Below are 14012 nucleotides of genomic sequence, written 5' to 3' on the forward strand. Positions count from 1 at the left end.
ATAGAATTGCATGTATGTGTTAAACTCCAGTATGGTGACATTTAGCTCTTATAAGAACTCCAGACCAAGCTAACGTGCTTTTTGAGGCTCTTACCACAGTACTGCATCTTCTCATCTGATTTATCTTTGCAGTGGGCAATTCCATCACAGGTCAGCTGGAAGTCGATGCATTCTCCATTCCCACACTCATACTCAGTGTAGATGTTGCAGGAGGAATTCTCTGCTGCAAAGGAAGAGTGTGGAAATATTATTGCACAACTGTGTTCCAGCATGGAGCGACATTTACATTCGGTCAGTATGAAAACGCTGCGTTCAATAACACACTTTCAGTCGGCCGGCTGCGAATTGTGGAGAATATCATGATGCTGCACTGATGGTCGATTTGGTGTACAGCGCCATAACATGAAATGCCAACATTTGTCGTGATTTTCTCCAGGCATGAATTAAAATTCCAGCAACTTTCACAGACTTTGATCAGCCGTCCTCTGAACTGCTACTTGCAGCTTTGCAAGTCAAAAATGCCAAACTTCCTCCTAATGAGTCAGACTGGAGTGTGGGTAAGAAGCCTGCCATCGTCTGCCATGACATCCAAGCGATCGTCCAGCTCCGAGTCACTTGCCACGTTCAAGCTGGCCAAACTTTCCTCGTTTGAACAGCTCCACCCACCATATGGTCTACCATCACTGCATTTCATATTCAAGCAGCAATGTCACATTAGACGCAAACGCTGCTGCCATGTTGCCTCGTGACTCGACGTTATACGTGGAAAACAACCTGCTCCTCTCGACTTTTCTGATACTCAAATATTGTGCACGGCAACATGCAGTAGCTCATGCTGAACCTCTGCACGTGCTGTAAAAGCACAGCTGTTTGATTGTGTGTAGTTATGTAGCGAGGACGGAGTTCAAAAATGTCAGTTTATGTAAAGAGACGGGCAGAGGCCGGGTTACACCGAGCTCGTAAATGTAGGCAAAGTAATCCTGATGACTTACACACACATCTGTTGTCGTCTAAAAGCACACGCTCTCCACGGCAAGTGCAATTGACCCTCCCGTACGGGGTCAGCAGGCAAAGGTCGCCGCAGCCTCCGTTCATGTGTCTGCATGGGGACAGCTGACCTTCAATAAGAATCAAACAGAAGCAAGTCCGGCTTTTAAAGCAGTCACAGTGATGTTGTTTTAAAACACAATCCTAAAGTCGAGTGGCTTACCTTCAGCAGACTTCGCACTGACATCAGCAACAACATGACTTATTTCAAAACGGCTTCCAGAGCAGCTTCTTTCCCCTGTACTGTCTGAAGGTCTCTATCAATATCTATACCAGACGTTATCATCATGTTGCTTAGCAGCTGCCTAACAATATGGCTGACAGCATTTATGCAGCATTTCAGAATTACCCACAACATCTTATAAAGGCATGCATGTTTTATCTAATGACAACATCTATGTTATATCAGAAAACTTCAACTTTGGATGACTTTGCATATTATGACACATCATCTGGTTGCTTGGCAACTACCTAGCAATGGGATGAAAGCACCTTTTTGCCAATTATTTGGTATCTAATTTATATAAACAAAAAGTTAATTATTCATGACATATTATAACATCCTTGTGTTGAGCAGCAACCACATAGTGATGCTAGGTTGCTAACACATACAGCTTAAAACATACTTAAAAAAGGAACAACCTGCCTGATGCTGTAGCATGCAGCAGGAATTACAACGTGTTGTTCGCAGGATTTTGTCCAAAATAAGTCAAGAATGAAAATGTTACTTTGTGAGTCCGAGGTCCTGGCACTGAATATTCCAGAGTTAAGTGTAATTATAACTAAGTGGAAGCGATTGGGAACAACAGCAGCTTAGACTGGCCTGCACAGAGTCCTGACCTCAACCTGACAGGACGTCAGACGTGGCCTTCTCGTCCGACATCAGGGTCTGAGATCACAAATGTGCTTCTTAATTGTTAAAGAATTCCCATAAACACTCCTAAACCTTATGGAAAGCTTTCCCAGAAGAACTGAAAAACTCTTATAGCTGCAAAGGTTCATAATAAATCATATTAAACTGTGTGGATTAAGGATGGCGTGTCGAGCTCGTGTGACGGCAGACGAGCCGTTACTTCTGTCAGTACAGTGTGTGCGCGTGACTGGACATCATCCTGCTGTGAGTACGTCAATATTTAAAGTTGACAACACTCATCTGTTGTGTAACTTAGCTAAATATGTAATTATTTATAAAGAGGATATATGGTTATGATAAATGTAAAGACAAAAAAGTATAAAGTGAGTTTTAAATTCCTTAAATTTCAACCTAAATCTGCAAGTCCAGCCAATGGGGCGCACTCACACCCACATCCCTCTGCCCTACTTGGAAATTAAACTTTTTATGACACTTAAGAGACTCCCTTTATAACAAAAGTCACTTTTTATATTAATTACCTCTGAGGCTTAAGTTTCTAGCTGCTCTAAATAAGACCACTTTCATTTATCAGCCCTGGTGTTTTCTGCATTAAATTAAGATTCATTTTTACATATATGTTTTCTGTTGGGTATCTTCTATATACACACATCTGGGTAGAACACACGTGAAATGTGTACCTGTTGATTATTGATGTAATGTGATCAAACATTGAGACTGATCAGGATTGGTCTAAATGTTACTGAAGCGAAACAAATGTCAGTGTGGGAAGAAACTGTATCGAGAACAGACACAGACGCGCTCTGACTACATTTACCAGCCTCGTCTTTCAGTCAATGATCCAAAACAACATTAATGTGTCTAATATCCGGCCAAAAACACGCCACGGCTCGTGCAAACACACAACACACAAATATTTGCAGAAACGACTCTGCATACAGTGGCTATGAAATTCGCCGTATCCCAGATGTTCAAACACTCACAGTTGTTGGTATCCTTGGCCACAGTGATAATTCCCATTGGCTGGTGGGGAATATCTGCTCTAAGTACTTTGGTGTCGCCGCCTGTGTACTTGTTTGATCGCAGCACAGACCTGCGGGCCCAGTCTGACCAGTAGATGAAGTCTGCATAGATGGCGAGCCCGTAGAAGTTTCCAGGTCCTGATTTAATTATGACCTAAAAACGTAAAGAAAACACGGCTGTTAGATCGGAGATCGGTGACGTCACTTTGACGTCACCCCTGCCGCCCACTTGACTGCTTAACCCAGATGTTGGGGAGTAAATGACAGCGCCACTGGCAGAAAGGCAAGAATCCATCAGACGACACCCTCGGGGACTCTGCAGGCTCGTGGAGGGCCGAGGGGTGGGGAAGCAGCTCTGTAGTCTCAGCTCTTAGCAGGACAGGTTTGTAAGTGACATCACATTAGCCCTCTGCCATAGTGGGATTAACAGGACAGGTGTTGATTAAAGCAGCGCAGCGTGCGGAAGCAACAACTGGCCATCAGGTAAGTGAGAGACAGAGAGAAGAGGGGGAACCGCCAGATGGGGCGGGTAGAACATATTGACAGGAAATTAGATTTGGGAGTCGTTCGCTTTACGGCCAGAAACGCATTCGTTTTGTGCCGAAAATGAGAATATTTCATAGCTTCTTATCAGATTCTCTTCATTCAAATATATTCAAATATAACGCTTTAATTGTCACGTCAGCCAACTCCCAGCTGATTACTTTAACAGGCCTCAGATTTACGAACGCTGCTGAAGTAAAACGACACAAACTGCTTCCATGGACGTTCGCTCTCTCGGGGGTAAAAGGGCATCTTGGTCTTTTTCAGCTAAACATGCTGACATACCCCCTCATCGTGTACTCCGCTGCCCTTTGTGAAGCATTGCCTCCGTTAATGTCCCCACTCTCAAAATGGCACAGAGCACAAAGCTCTGCAACTGATCTTGTTCTCGCCAACCGCTCTGCCAGCATGTGATGGCACTGCTGCCGTAAAACTAGTCGTACCCTCAAGGATACTCTGCTGCCATCAAAGTTTGCATGCATGTGAGTCACAATCAAACTGGCACTTTGCAGAGTGTTTCACACTAGTTCTGGGACCTGTGCTGTTTTAATTCTGTGAATCCACACAGATTTGTTCTGCTGTTGATTTAAACACTGGTGCAAAAAATCTATCTTTTGTTTTCCTTTAAAATCGTCGGCTTCATGTGTGCTGTCTTCATGCTTTCTCTTCCATAACAACAGTCTGGATAAGCGCTGAAGTCGACAGTCAGCTATCTTTGTTTAATTCACACTTTTTAATTGGAATGGAGTACCTGCTCCCCGAGCAGTATCACTGCAAAGCCTTCATTAGCAGGAGCACACTGCAGCAGGGGCAGGTGGGGTCCCACAGGTGAAGACTTCCTCAGCCTGGTGACCTGGCTCATCAAACATATGGGTGACTAATTGAGATGGGCTAAAGTGCTGAGCAGCAGAGGTCATATTAAGGCGAACCTTAAACCCACAGCCTTACTGTAACGCTCTGCACACCTCGGACAGGCTGGTTCTCTCCAGCTTCTATTATATGCATCAAATTTTTATGGACACAACGTGAACTCTTTTCACAGACTTTTATTTACTCTGGCTAAGAACAACTTTATCGGCGCCATCGGAGACGAGTGACAAAGAAAGATAAAAGTTCGGCTGGAATCTGAGAGCTTCATTTCAGAACTTTCCGTCCATGAATCCTTCCTCACACAAACTTCCAGGTGGAATATTTGAAGCACAGCTGTGTCTGTGGTCACTCTTGGGATCGGACAAACACTACGGGGGTATTAGAGACGGCGATAATCGCAGCCAATAACATTGATTCTTTCACTCCCTTTAAGCACAGGGGCTCTAACCATCACCATGCACGGGCAGTTTTTGTTCCTCTGATGTTTACGCATTAAAATTACAAATGATTTCGAATATGGAGGTGATCGTGCTTTTTCTTACAAAAACAGTTTATTTGTGATATCACACATTATCAGTTCAACATCACTGAAGTGGCAAAAGACACAAACTGAACAGAGAACTGCTGTTGTCCTTTATATCTTTAAATGTCAGTATTTTGCTTGTAAAAATCAGGTTTTGGAGGCAGGCAGGTAGCGTGTTTCATAAATGTGACTGTATGTATGATCCACACATGAATAAGTGTTCTCACCATCAGCCTTCTGTTTCTGGATGCATGCAAAGCTGAGTGTGACCTGTGCTGTAATTTCAGATATGAAACCTCTCAGACTTTTAAAGAAGAAGATGGAGCACATGGTCACTGACCCAGGTAACAGCTGTGGATGGAGAAAATGTGAGGTGACCGACAGGAGTGGACGGTCCTCAGGGTGAAATGAACGAAAGGATTAACTCAACTATAGTTTTCATTCGTCTGTGTGCTGCTTTCACTGCGTCAGTATCCAGAGTTCCTGTTGATTTGCAGTATAAACAGACGAATAATTAGACACTACGAAAAGCTCGATTTGTGCACAAGGATGGATTTTGGCTGCTTTGCCAGTGTAAGTAAGTAAGTAAGTAAAATTTTATTTATATAGCACATTTCTAGATAGAAATCACAAAGTGCTTTACAAGATATAACAGATTATAAAAATAAAAAAAAACCAAACAAGATACAAACAAAGTTAGCAAAAAGCAATTTTAAAAAGATGTGTTTTTAGCTGTTTTTTAAAAGTAATCAATGAATCAGCGGATCGTAAGTTCTGAGGAAGGGAGTTCCACAGTCTGGCGGCCACAGTAGCAAAAGCTCTATCACCCCTAGTTTTCAGTCTCGTATACTGAGTGACAAGTAGGCCCTGACTACTCGACCTCAGAGACCTACTAGGGGCACAGGGCTGTAAAAGTTCAATAATATGGTAATAATAATATTCTTCTTCTGGTTGGCACCAAACGACTGCTATCCAGAATTAACAATTTCTCTCTCACCATCAATAACTCGCTGGTCCCTATCTCTCCCTCTGTGAAAAGCTTGGGTGTCATTCTCGATAGCACATTATCCTTTAACTCGCATATCAATAAATGGCAAATGGTAAATGGTCTGTATTTATATAGCGCTTTTCTAGTCCCTAAGGACCCCAAAGCGCTTTACATATCCATTCACACACACATTCACACACTGGTGATGGCAGCTACATTGTAGCCACAGCCACCCTGGGGCGCACTGACAGAGGCGAGGCTGCCGGACACTGGCGCCACCGGGCCCTCTGACCACCACCAGTAGGCAACGGGTGAAGTGTCTTGCCCAAGGACACAACGACCAAGACTGTCCAAGCCGGGGCTCGAACCGGCAACCTTCCGATTACAAGGCGAACTCCCAACTCTTGAGCCACAATCGCCCACAATATTACACGTGCAGCATATTTCCAACTCCGTAACATTAATCGCCTCCGCCCCTTCCTCACACCTCACGCCACTGCCATTCTCATCCATAATCTTGTTATCTCTAGAATTGACTACTGCAACTCATTATTATTTGGCCTCACACAAAAATCTATCAACAAGCTCCAACGTGTCCAGAACTCTGCTGCCCGTATTATTACTAGGACTTCTTCTACCCACCACATCTCCCCAATCCTGAAGCAACTTCACTGGCTCCCGGTCAAATTTCGCATCCATTTTAAAATAATTCTGTATACATTCAAGGCTATTCATTCTCTCTCTCCACCGTACCTCTCTGACTTATTACAGATGAAGCTCCCATCCCGCTGCCTCAGATCTTCATCTTCTCTTTCTCTCTCTGTTCCCTCTGCTCGTCTGATCACAATGGGAGGGAGGGCCTTTAGCTGCTCTGCCCCTCGACTTTGGAATTCCCTACCCCCGGACCTCAGAAATATTAGCTCATTCTCTCTTTTTAAGTCCACCCTTAAAACTCATCTGTTTAAAATTGCCTATTCTTACATTTCTGTATGTTTTAACTTTTATCTTCTATTTTTATCATTGTGTATATTTCCAGTTTTTATCTGTTGTACAGTGTCCTTGGGTGCTTTGAAAGGCGCTATTTAAATAAAATGTCTTATTATTATTATTATTATTATTATTATTATTACTGGGTCTATGTCTATCTGGGGCACATAAGAGGACTTCGGTTTTATTTTCATTTAGTTGGAGGAAGTTTTCAGCCATCCAGCCTTTAATGGTTTCCAAGCACACATTTAAAAGCCGCAGCTTAGAAGCCTCCTCCGGTTTAAAAGACATATAGAGTTGGATATCGTCCGCATAACAATGGTAACAAATATCCTCAAAAGGGCTCAGAATGTGCTGGAGAGGGAGTAAATAAACTAGAAACAGTAATGGCCCTAGCACAGAGCCTTGTGGCACACCAAAAGACAGAGACGCAGAAGATGATCTATACTTAGAAACTGCCACAGAGGAAAATCGGTCAGAGAGATACGAGGAGAACCATTTCAATGCAGTCCCAGAGACACCGACCCAGTGTTTCAGCCTGTTAAGTAAAATATAGTGGTCAACAGTATCAAAGGCCGACGTAAGATCCAACATTAAGAGAACAGAACATTTACCTGCATCGCTTTGTAACAAAATGTCATTAGAAACTCTAAGAAGGGCTGTTTCAGTGGAATGAACTTTACCAAAGCCAGATTGAAATTTGTCGAAAATACTATATTTATCTAAAACTGCTGTAAGCTGCTTAGCCACGATCTTCTCTAGAATCTTAGCAATTAACGGAATTTTTGAGATCAGTGGCTCTGTCGTGCATAATAGCAGCTTGAAAATGTGCAAATTCAATCCTGTTAGAGGAACAAATGGAATGAAAGCAGCGGCCTTAATATTGCCATAAAGACACTCATTAAAGTGAAGACCTGTTGTCGAGTCTACCTGACTAATGTGGATGACAGAGCTGGCGGTCGCTCATTAATGTGGATGAAAAAACATCCACCTGTTTGTGTACAAAGGTGAGAAAGTCATCTCTTCCCTGCATATGTGAAAACATGCACGCCTGGGCCGACAGTATCAAGCCCCAGAGGTCTTCATTAGTTTTAAGTAGACTTTTTTTTGGCTGCGTGACAAAAAAATCTAAAATTAAAATAATAAATAAGACAAAATACAGAAAATGGCACTGAATGGCAGCATGCAGCTGGACTGCACTGTACCAACCTGCAGTAGTGCAGCGGTGTCAGTGACTCTCTTTTATAAAGCACTGTGTGAGTTACAGGGATTTGAAATGATGCCAGAATGAAATTTGATTAAAACAGTTGCTCATTTTTTGGACAACGATAAAAATATTATAATGAAAAATGAAATTAAGGGAGAGGCTCCATAAACAAGCACACGGTGCTCCACACAATGACACAGAGGCACTACTCACTGTAAATGTAGAGTACAGCGAAAAAACTCATTTCTTTATGTTTTACACAGAAGTTTTTGTCCTTTTTAAAGTAATCGTGACAAAAAGCTTCATGAACGTCTTTCAGACTTTGCCTCTGGCTGCTGCTTCACTCGCTCTTCGCTCCTCGGACAGTTTTCCGCTAGCGGTAAGCGTAAAGGAGGTGGGCTTGCTGTTTTAGTTAACAACCGGTGGTGTAACCCTGCCAACATAACAGTCAAAGAAAGGACTTGTTGCCCGGACACTGAACTGTGTGCTGTTGGACTCAGGCCGTATTATTTACCCAGGGAATTCTCTCACGTCATCTTGGTGGCTGTTTATGTTCCCCCCTCTGCTAACCCCACAGCTGCATGTGACACTATCCACTCTGCCATAGCTCGGCTACAGACTCAGCACCCGAGTGCCTTTATTGTGATCTCGGGTGACTTCAACCATGTATCACTGGACAATACACTACCAACATTCAAACAATATGTGGACTGTCCCACCAGGGGAGAGAAAACTTTAGACTTACTGTATGCTAACGTCAAGGATGCATACAGCTCCTCCTCCCTCCCCCCACTTGGTAGGTCAGATCATAACCTGATTCACCTCACCCCCCGCTATGTGCCAATTGTGAGGAGGGAACCTGTGACCACCAGGACTGTTAGGAGGTGGTCAGAGGAGGCCTTAGCAGAACTACAGGGCTGTTTCGAGGTGACCGACTGGGAAACACTCTGTGAGCCTCACGCCGAGGACATCAATGGGCTTACTGAGTGTATCACAGACTACATAACTTTCTGCACCGACTCCATTGTTCCAGCTCAGACTGTTCATTGTTACCCAAATAACAAGCCGTGGGTGACTAAGGACATCAAAGCCCTCCTCAACAACAAGAAGAGGGCTTTCAGAGGGGGCAACAAAGAGGAGGTGAGGAAGGTCCAGGTGTTACTAAAGGACAAGATCAGAGAGGCTAAGGACAATTACAGGAGGAAGCTGGAGTGGAAACTCCAGCAGAACAGCATGAGAGAGGTGTGGAGGGGCATGAAGACCATCACTGGATTCAGGCCAACCAACAGCAGGGGAGCTGAGGGAGGTGAGAATAGAGCCGACGAGTTGAATCTGTTTTTCAATAGATTCGACACCACAGTGTCTGCTCCCACCCCCACAACCTCACCTGCAGTCAGCCTGGAATCCAGAGCCACACCACTGTGCCAGCCTCTCTCTTCACATGTTGCCTCCTGTGAGATTCCTGACACCCCTCCCCCACCCATCACCTTCACTCAATACCAGGTTGAGATGCAAATGAGGAGACTTCACTCAGGCAAGTCTGCTGGACCAGACGGAGTGAGTCCCCTTGTCCTCAAGACCTGTGCCCCCCAGCTGTGTGGAGTCTTTCATAAACTGTTTATGCTGAGTCTGAGTCTGCAGAGGGTCCCGGTGATGTGGAAGACATCATGCCTCGTCCCTGTACCAAAGACGCCTCGTCCCAGTGGCCCCCAGGATTACAGGCCCGTGGCATTGACCTCCCACATCATGAAGACCCTGGAAAGGCTCATCCTGGACCAGCTGCGACCCATAGTAAGACCACACCTGGATCCCCTTCAGTTCGCTTATCAGCCTCGTCTCGGAACTGAGGACGCCATCATCTACCTGCTCAATCGTGTCTACACCCATCTGGACCAGCCGGCGAGCACTGTGAGGTCATGTTTTTTGACTTTTCCAGTGCTTTCAACACCATCAGGCCGACCCTCCTGGGTGATAAGTTAGCAGCGATGCAGGTGGATGCTTCTCTGGTGTCCTGGATTGTTGATTACCTGACAGGAAGACCACAATATGTACGTCTCCCACAGTGTGTGTCTGACAAGGTGATTAGCAACACAGGGGCACCACAGGGGACTGTCCTCTCCCCCTTCCTCTTCACCCTCTACACCACAGACTTCAGCCACTGCACAGAGACCTCCATCTTCAGAAGTTTTCTGATGACTCTGCGGTGGTTGGATGCATCAGCAGGGATGATGAGACAGAGTACCGGGCTGTGGTCGACTCCTTTGTCACGTGGTGTGAGCAGAATCATCTGCAGCTCAACGTGGCAAAGACCAAGGAACTGATCGTGGACTTCAGGAAGACCAGGAAACACTTGACCCCTGTTTCAATCCAGGGGGTCAGTGTTGACATTGTGGAGGACTATAAATACCTTGGAGTACACATTGACAATAAACTGGACTGGGCTAAAAACACCACAGCACTTTACAGGAAGGGCCAGAGTCGTCTCTATTTTTTGAGGCGACTGAGGTCCTTCAACATCTGCCAGAAAATGCTGAGGATTTTCTATGAGTCTGTGGTGGCCAGTGCGATCCTCTATGCTGTTGCATGCTGGGGGAGCAGGCTGAGGGTCGCAGATGCCAACAGACTCAATAAACTGATCCGTAAGACCAGCAATGTTGTGGGGATGGAGCTGGACTCCCTCAAGGTGGTGTCGGAGAGGCGGATGCTGTCCAAGATAAAGACAATGTTGGATAACACCTCCCACCCACTCCATGACATGTTGGTCAGTCACAGGAGCTCGTTCAGTGAGAGACTGAGATTACCGAAAAGCACCACTGAACGACACAGGAAATCATTCCTGCCTGTGGCTCCCTGTACAACGCATCCACTTAACACACTGTTTGCTGCTACAACTACACATGTTTCTTTTCCAACTATTTATTTATGAGTGACTTATGTATGTATGTATGTATATATATGTATATATTGTACTATCCTTAGTTAGTGTATTGTCTGTCTTGTCTTAATGTTGGTTTAAAATGGAGCACTGTAACAAAAAATAATTTCCCCCAGGGATCAATAAAGTATTCTGATTCTGATTCTGATTCTGATTTCAGAGGAAAGCTTTTCTTTTTCGTGTTAAGCCTTAAAACGGCCCCTTGAACCTTTCAAGTGTAAAAACAGCATAAAAGCAGTCAACTAAATGAATGAACCAGTGTCATGTCCACACAGTTTCTCAAAAAAACAACTATGTATTACACATTACGCCTTCATCTTCTAAAAAGTAATGCAGCATTTACATAATTACTTGTTGTACCCAATTATCAGTTAATTCTGTAAACCTGTGGCTACAGTCCCGTACACTCTATCATAATGAAGACGCATCTTTCTTTGCGGTTTTATGTATGATCGCAAAACTGACAGCAAGATCAGCCCAAAGACTCGCCACAGTGCTTCTACTTGAGAAACACGGCGTCCACGGTAAGTCTGACCACTCATCAGGCTCTGGCTGCTGGGCTCGGTTCAGCAGGCACTCACTACAATCTCAGTTCCTCACCAGCTCTGTGTTAGCATGCTGTCTGTGCAGACGCTTCTGTCCTGGATGCAGTTTGCATCACGCTCTTCTACTTTGGTGCAAAGCCAACAATTAGAGCCTATTTGATGTTTTTTTTACCTATCTACACTGATCAGAAATGATCATCTTTGAAATTTGGCTGAGTTATGCCAAATGACACAAGAGTCTGTGGCAGATTATACAGAGACAAACAGAACGAGGGGTGGGTGATGGATGGCACAGTGCTGTATGTAAATGACACGTCTCATGAGAAACAAAGGTTTTGCGTGCTTTACACAGCTACTGAACCTTTACTTACTCTTTGAACCTGATCTCAGCCCTGACTAGGGATGGGTATCGTTTAGGTTTTATCCGATACCGGTGCCAAAACGGTACTTTTGAAACGGTGCCGGTGCTTAACCCTTTAAGACCTACCATAGAACCAAGTCCACCAGAGCTTATATTATATTTTTACATGCTGTGGAGCCATTTTTGGGAGCATTTCAAGTTGCTATACATCAATACAACCATCATAGCCCAGATTTTAATCATATGTATTCATTAAGTGCATAGTAATTACATAAATTGCAAAAAAGTGCAATAAACTACAAAAAAATTGAAAATCGTTTTTGCTTTTTTAACATATATTTGTAGTTAGAGAAATTTAAGAGGCTTATCCCTCAAAACTGTAAATACAAAAAAGTTGCACAAAATAGTTTCCCACCACAGGAAATTTATTTTGAGTGTCTTCATAGTTTTATTTTTGAAATACACCAATTTTTATATACTGCAGGAAAAACGAAAATAAATATTATAGTGCAAATTTGCAAAAAAGCAGCATGTGCATCAAAATAAACTATTTCCAACAGTGCAATATGAGTCCTCAGCATCCCAGAAACGACACAGAAAGTCATAAAGTCAAAGATAACTTTTAAAAAGAGCAGTATAGGCCCTGAGGCCCTGATAGTAAAAAAGACTACATTTCTGCGAAATGACGTCACTTCCGGTTTCGGGCAGGTAATGGCGGAAATGCAAAAGTTCGCGCTGACGTCTATTCCAACGTAGGAAGTGTTATGAACAGCTGATCGGATCGGTAAAGCGTGTTTCTGGAATATTATGTTTTTGTTCCTGCAAGCGCTTTTTATGCAGTTTTTGCAAAGCTTTATGTGGAAGGAAACCGTGACCGAGGACAAGCTGATGGCATAAGATGTAAGTACAACTCCTCCGGTTTCATATGCAAAACAAAATATTTGCGCTAGCTTACGTGGTTGCAGTGCTACTGGGATTTAAAAATAGTTACGCAAAACAGAGCGTGCCCGCTCCGATCGGCTGTAAGGGGTTAAACGGTGCTCAAACCGGTTCTTAAAGAATGGAGAACACAAACTTTGTCCAAAAACCTCTCATGTTTAACTGTTTTCCTCTTTTTCTTTGGTCATTTTAGCCTTTTTGGCCAGGGTGAAGGGAGTATCTGCCATCAAACAAGAAGACAGCCGCATGTAGCTATGATGATGTTTGCTAGTTCACCTTACATGCATTAATGTAATAACGTGGTTAGCCTACTCAACGTAAATTACACACGAACAACATGAAGCTACTCACGCAGAGAAGAACGGCTGCTGCTGCATCATCATCCTCATCATTTCTGCTACACTGGCAGGGCTAGGGGCCAGGACTCTCCTCTTCGGGTTCTTGGGGATGTTGCTAACTCCGGGTCTGATAACAGGCACCACACCCGCAGTAGATGTGCTCGGTGTGAGGTCTCGCAGCAAGCTATCAAATACGGCGCATTTCTCGGCTTTTAAAAAACGCTATGCGTCGCCAGGTGTTTCATCAGATTCGAGGTGTTACCTCCTTTGACAGTATCACAGTATCAGCTTAAAGCACTTGTTGCTGCTGAGTTTGCATCTTTTGCTGTGAAGTACAGCCAGACTTTGACCGCTTCGCCTTGGGCGTTTTTAATCTGTAGCTCTGCTCTAAAAGAACGTACGTACCTGGCCCCGCCTACTATCCTCGGAAACGTAAAATGATTGGCTAGAATCCAAAGTGTATCACAGCTCAGGGAAAAAAAAGCACCGAAATGTGCGCTGCTTTTCGGTCTGGTTACTACCGTTTATGACAGATCGGATACCGGTGCCCATCCCTAGCCCTGACCATTTGAGTTTGTTGCTCAGTGGGATCGTACTCACGTATCTGCTGGATCCATCATAGTCGCATCGTTCAATCTTGCCAAGGGTGCCATCTGAGAAGTAGAGCTTCTCTGCTTTGTGGTCAATGGTCAGTCCATTGGGCGTTAAGATGTCAGAGCTGATGACGATCCTTATGTTTTTGCCAGTTAAGGTGGATCTCATGATGCTTGGCCTCTGCTCATTCCAGTTGGTCCAAAACATCAGGCTGAAAGATATGAAACAGAAAACCAAACGAA

At 44.1% G+C, this 14012-nt stretch overlaps 1 protein-coding gene across 17 annotated transcripts in view; it reads right to left on the reverse strand.

The window, feature by feature from the left end:
* The window catches only part of lrp1bb (low density lipoprotein receptor-related protein 1Bb), a 324949-nt gene that overhangs the window by 59194 nt on the left and 251743 nt on the right, over positions 1-14012 (reverse strand). For all 17 annotated transcript variants that reach the window (XM_082509141.1, XM_082509138.1, XM_082509137.1 and 14 more), the window contains 4 exons: positions 13777-13981; positions 2902-3094; positions 993-1118; positions 95-223 (listed from right to left, as the gene is read on the reverse strand). In XM_082509141.1, coding sequence (XP_082365267.1) covers positions 95-223; positions 993-1118; positions 2902-3094; positions 13777-13981 — 653 coding nt within the window. The remainder of the gene's footprint in view (positions 1-94; positions 224-992; positions 1119-2901; positions 3095-13776; positions 13982-14012) is intronic.

The sequence above is a fragment of the Aulonocara stuartgranti genome (genome assembly GCF_965226115.1).
Source record: "Aulonocara stuartgranti genome assembly, chromosome: 16".
NCBI lineage: Eukaryota > Metazoa > Chordata > Actinopteri > Cichliformes > Cichlidae > Aulonocara > Aulonocara stuartgranti.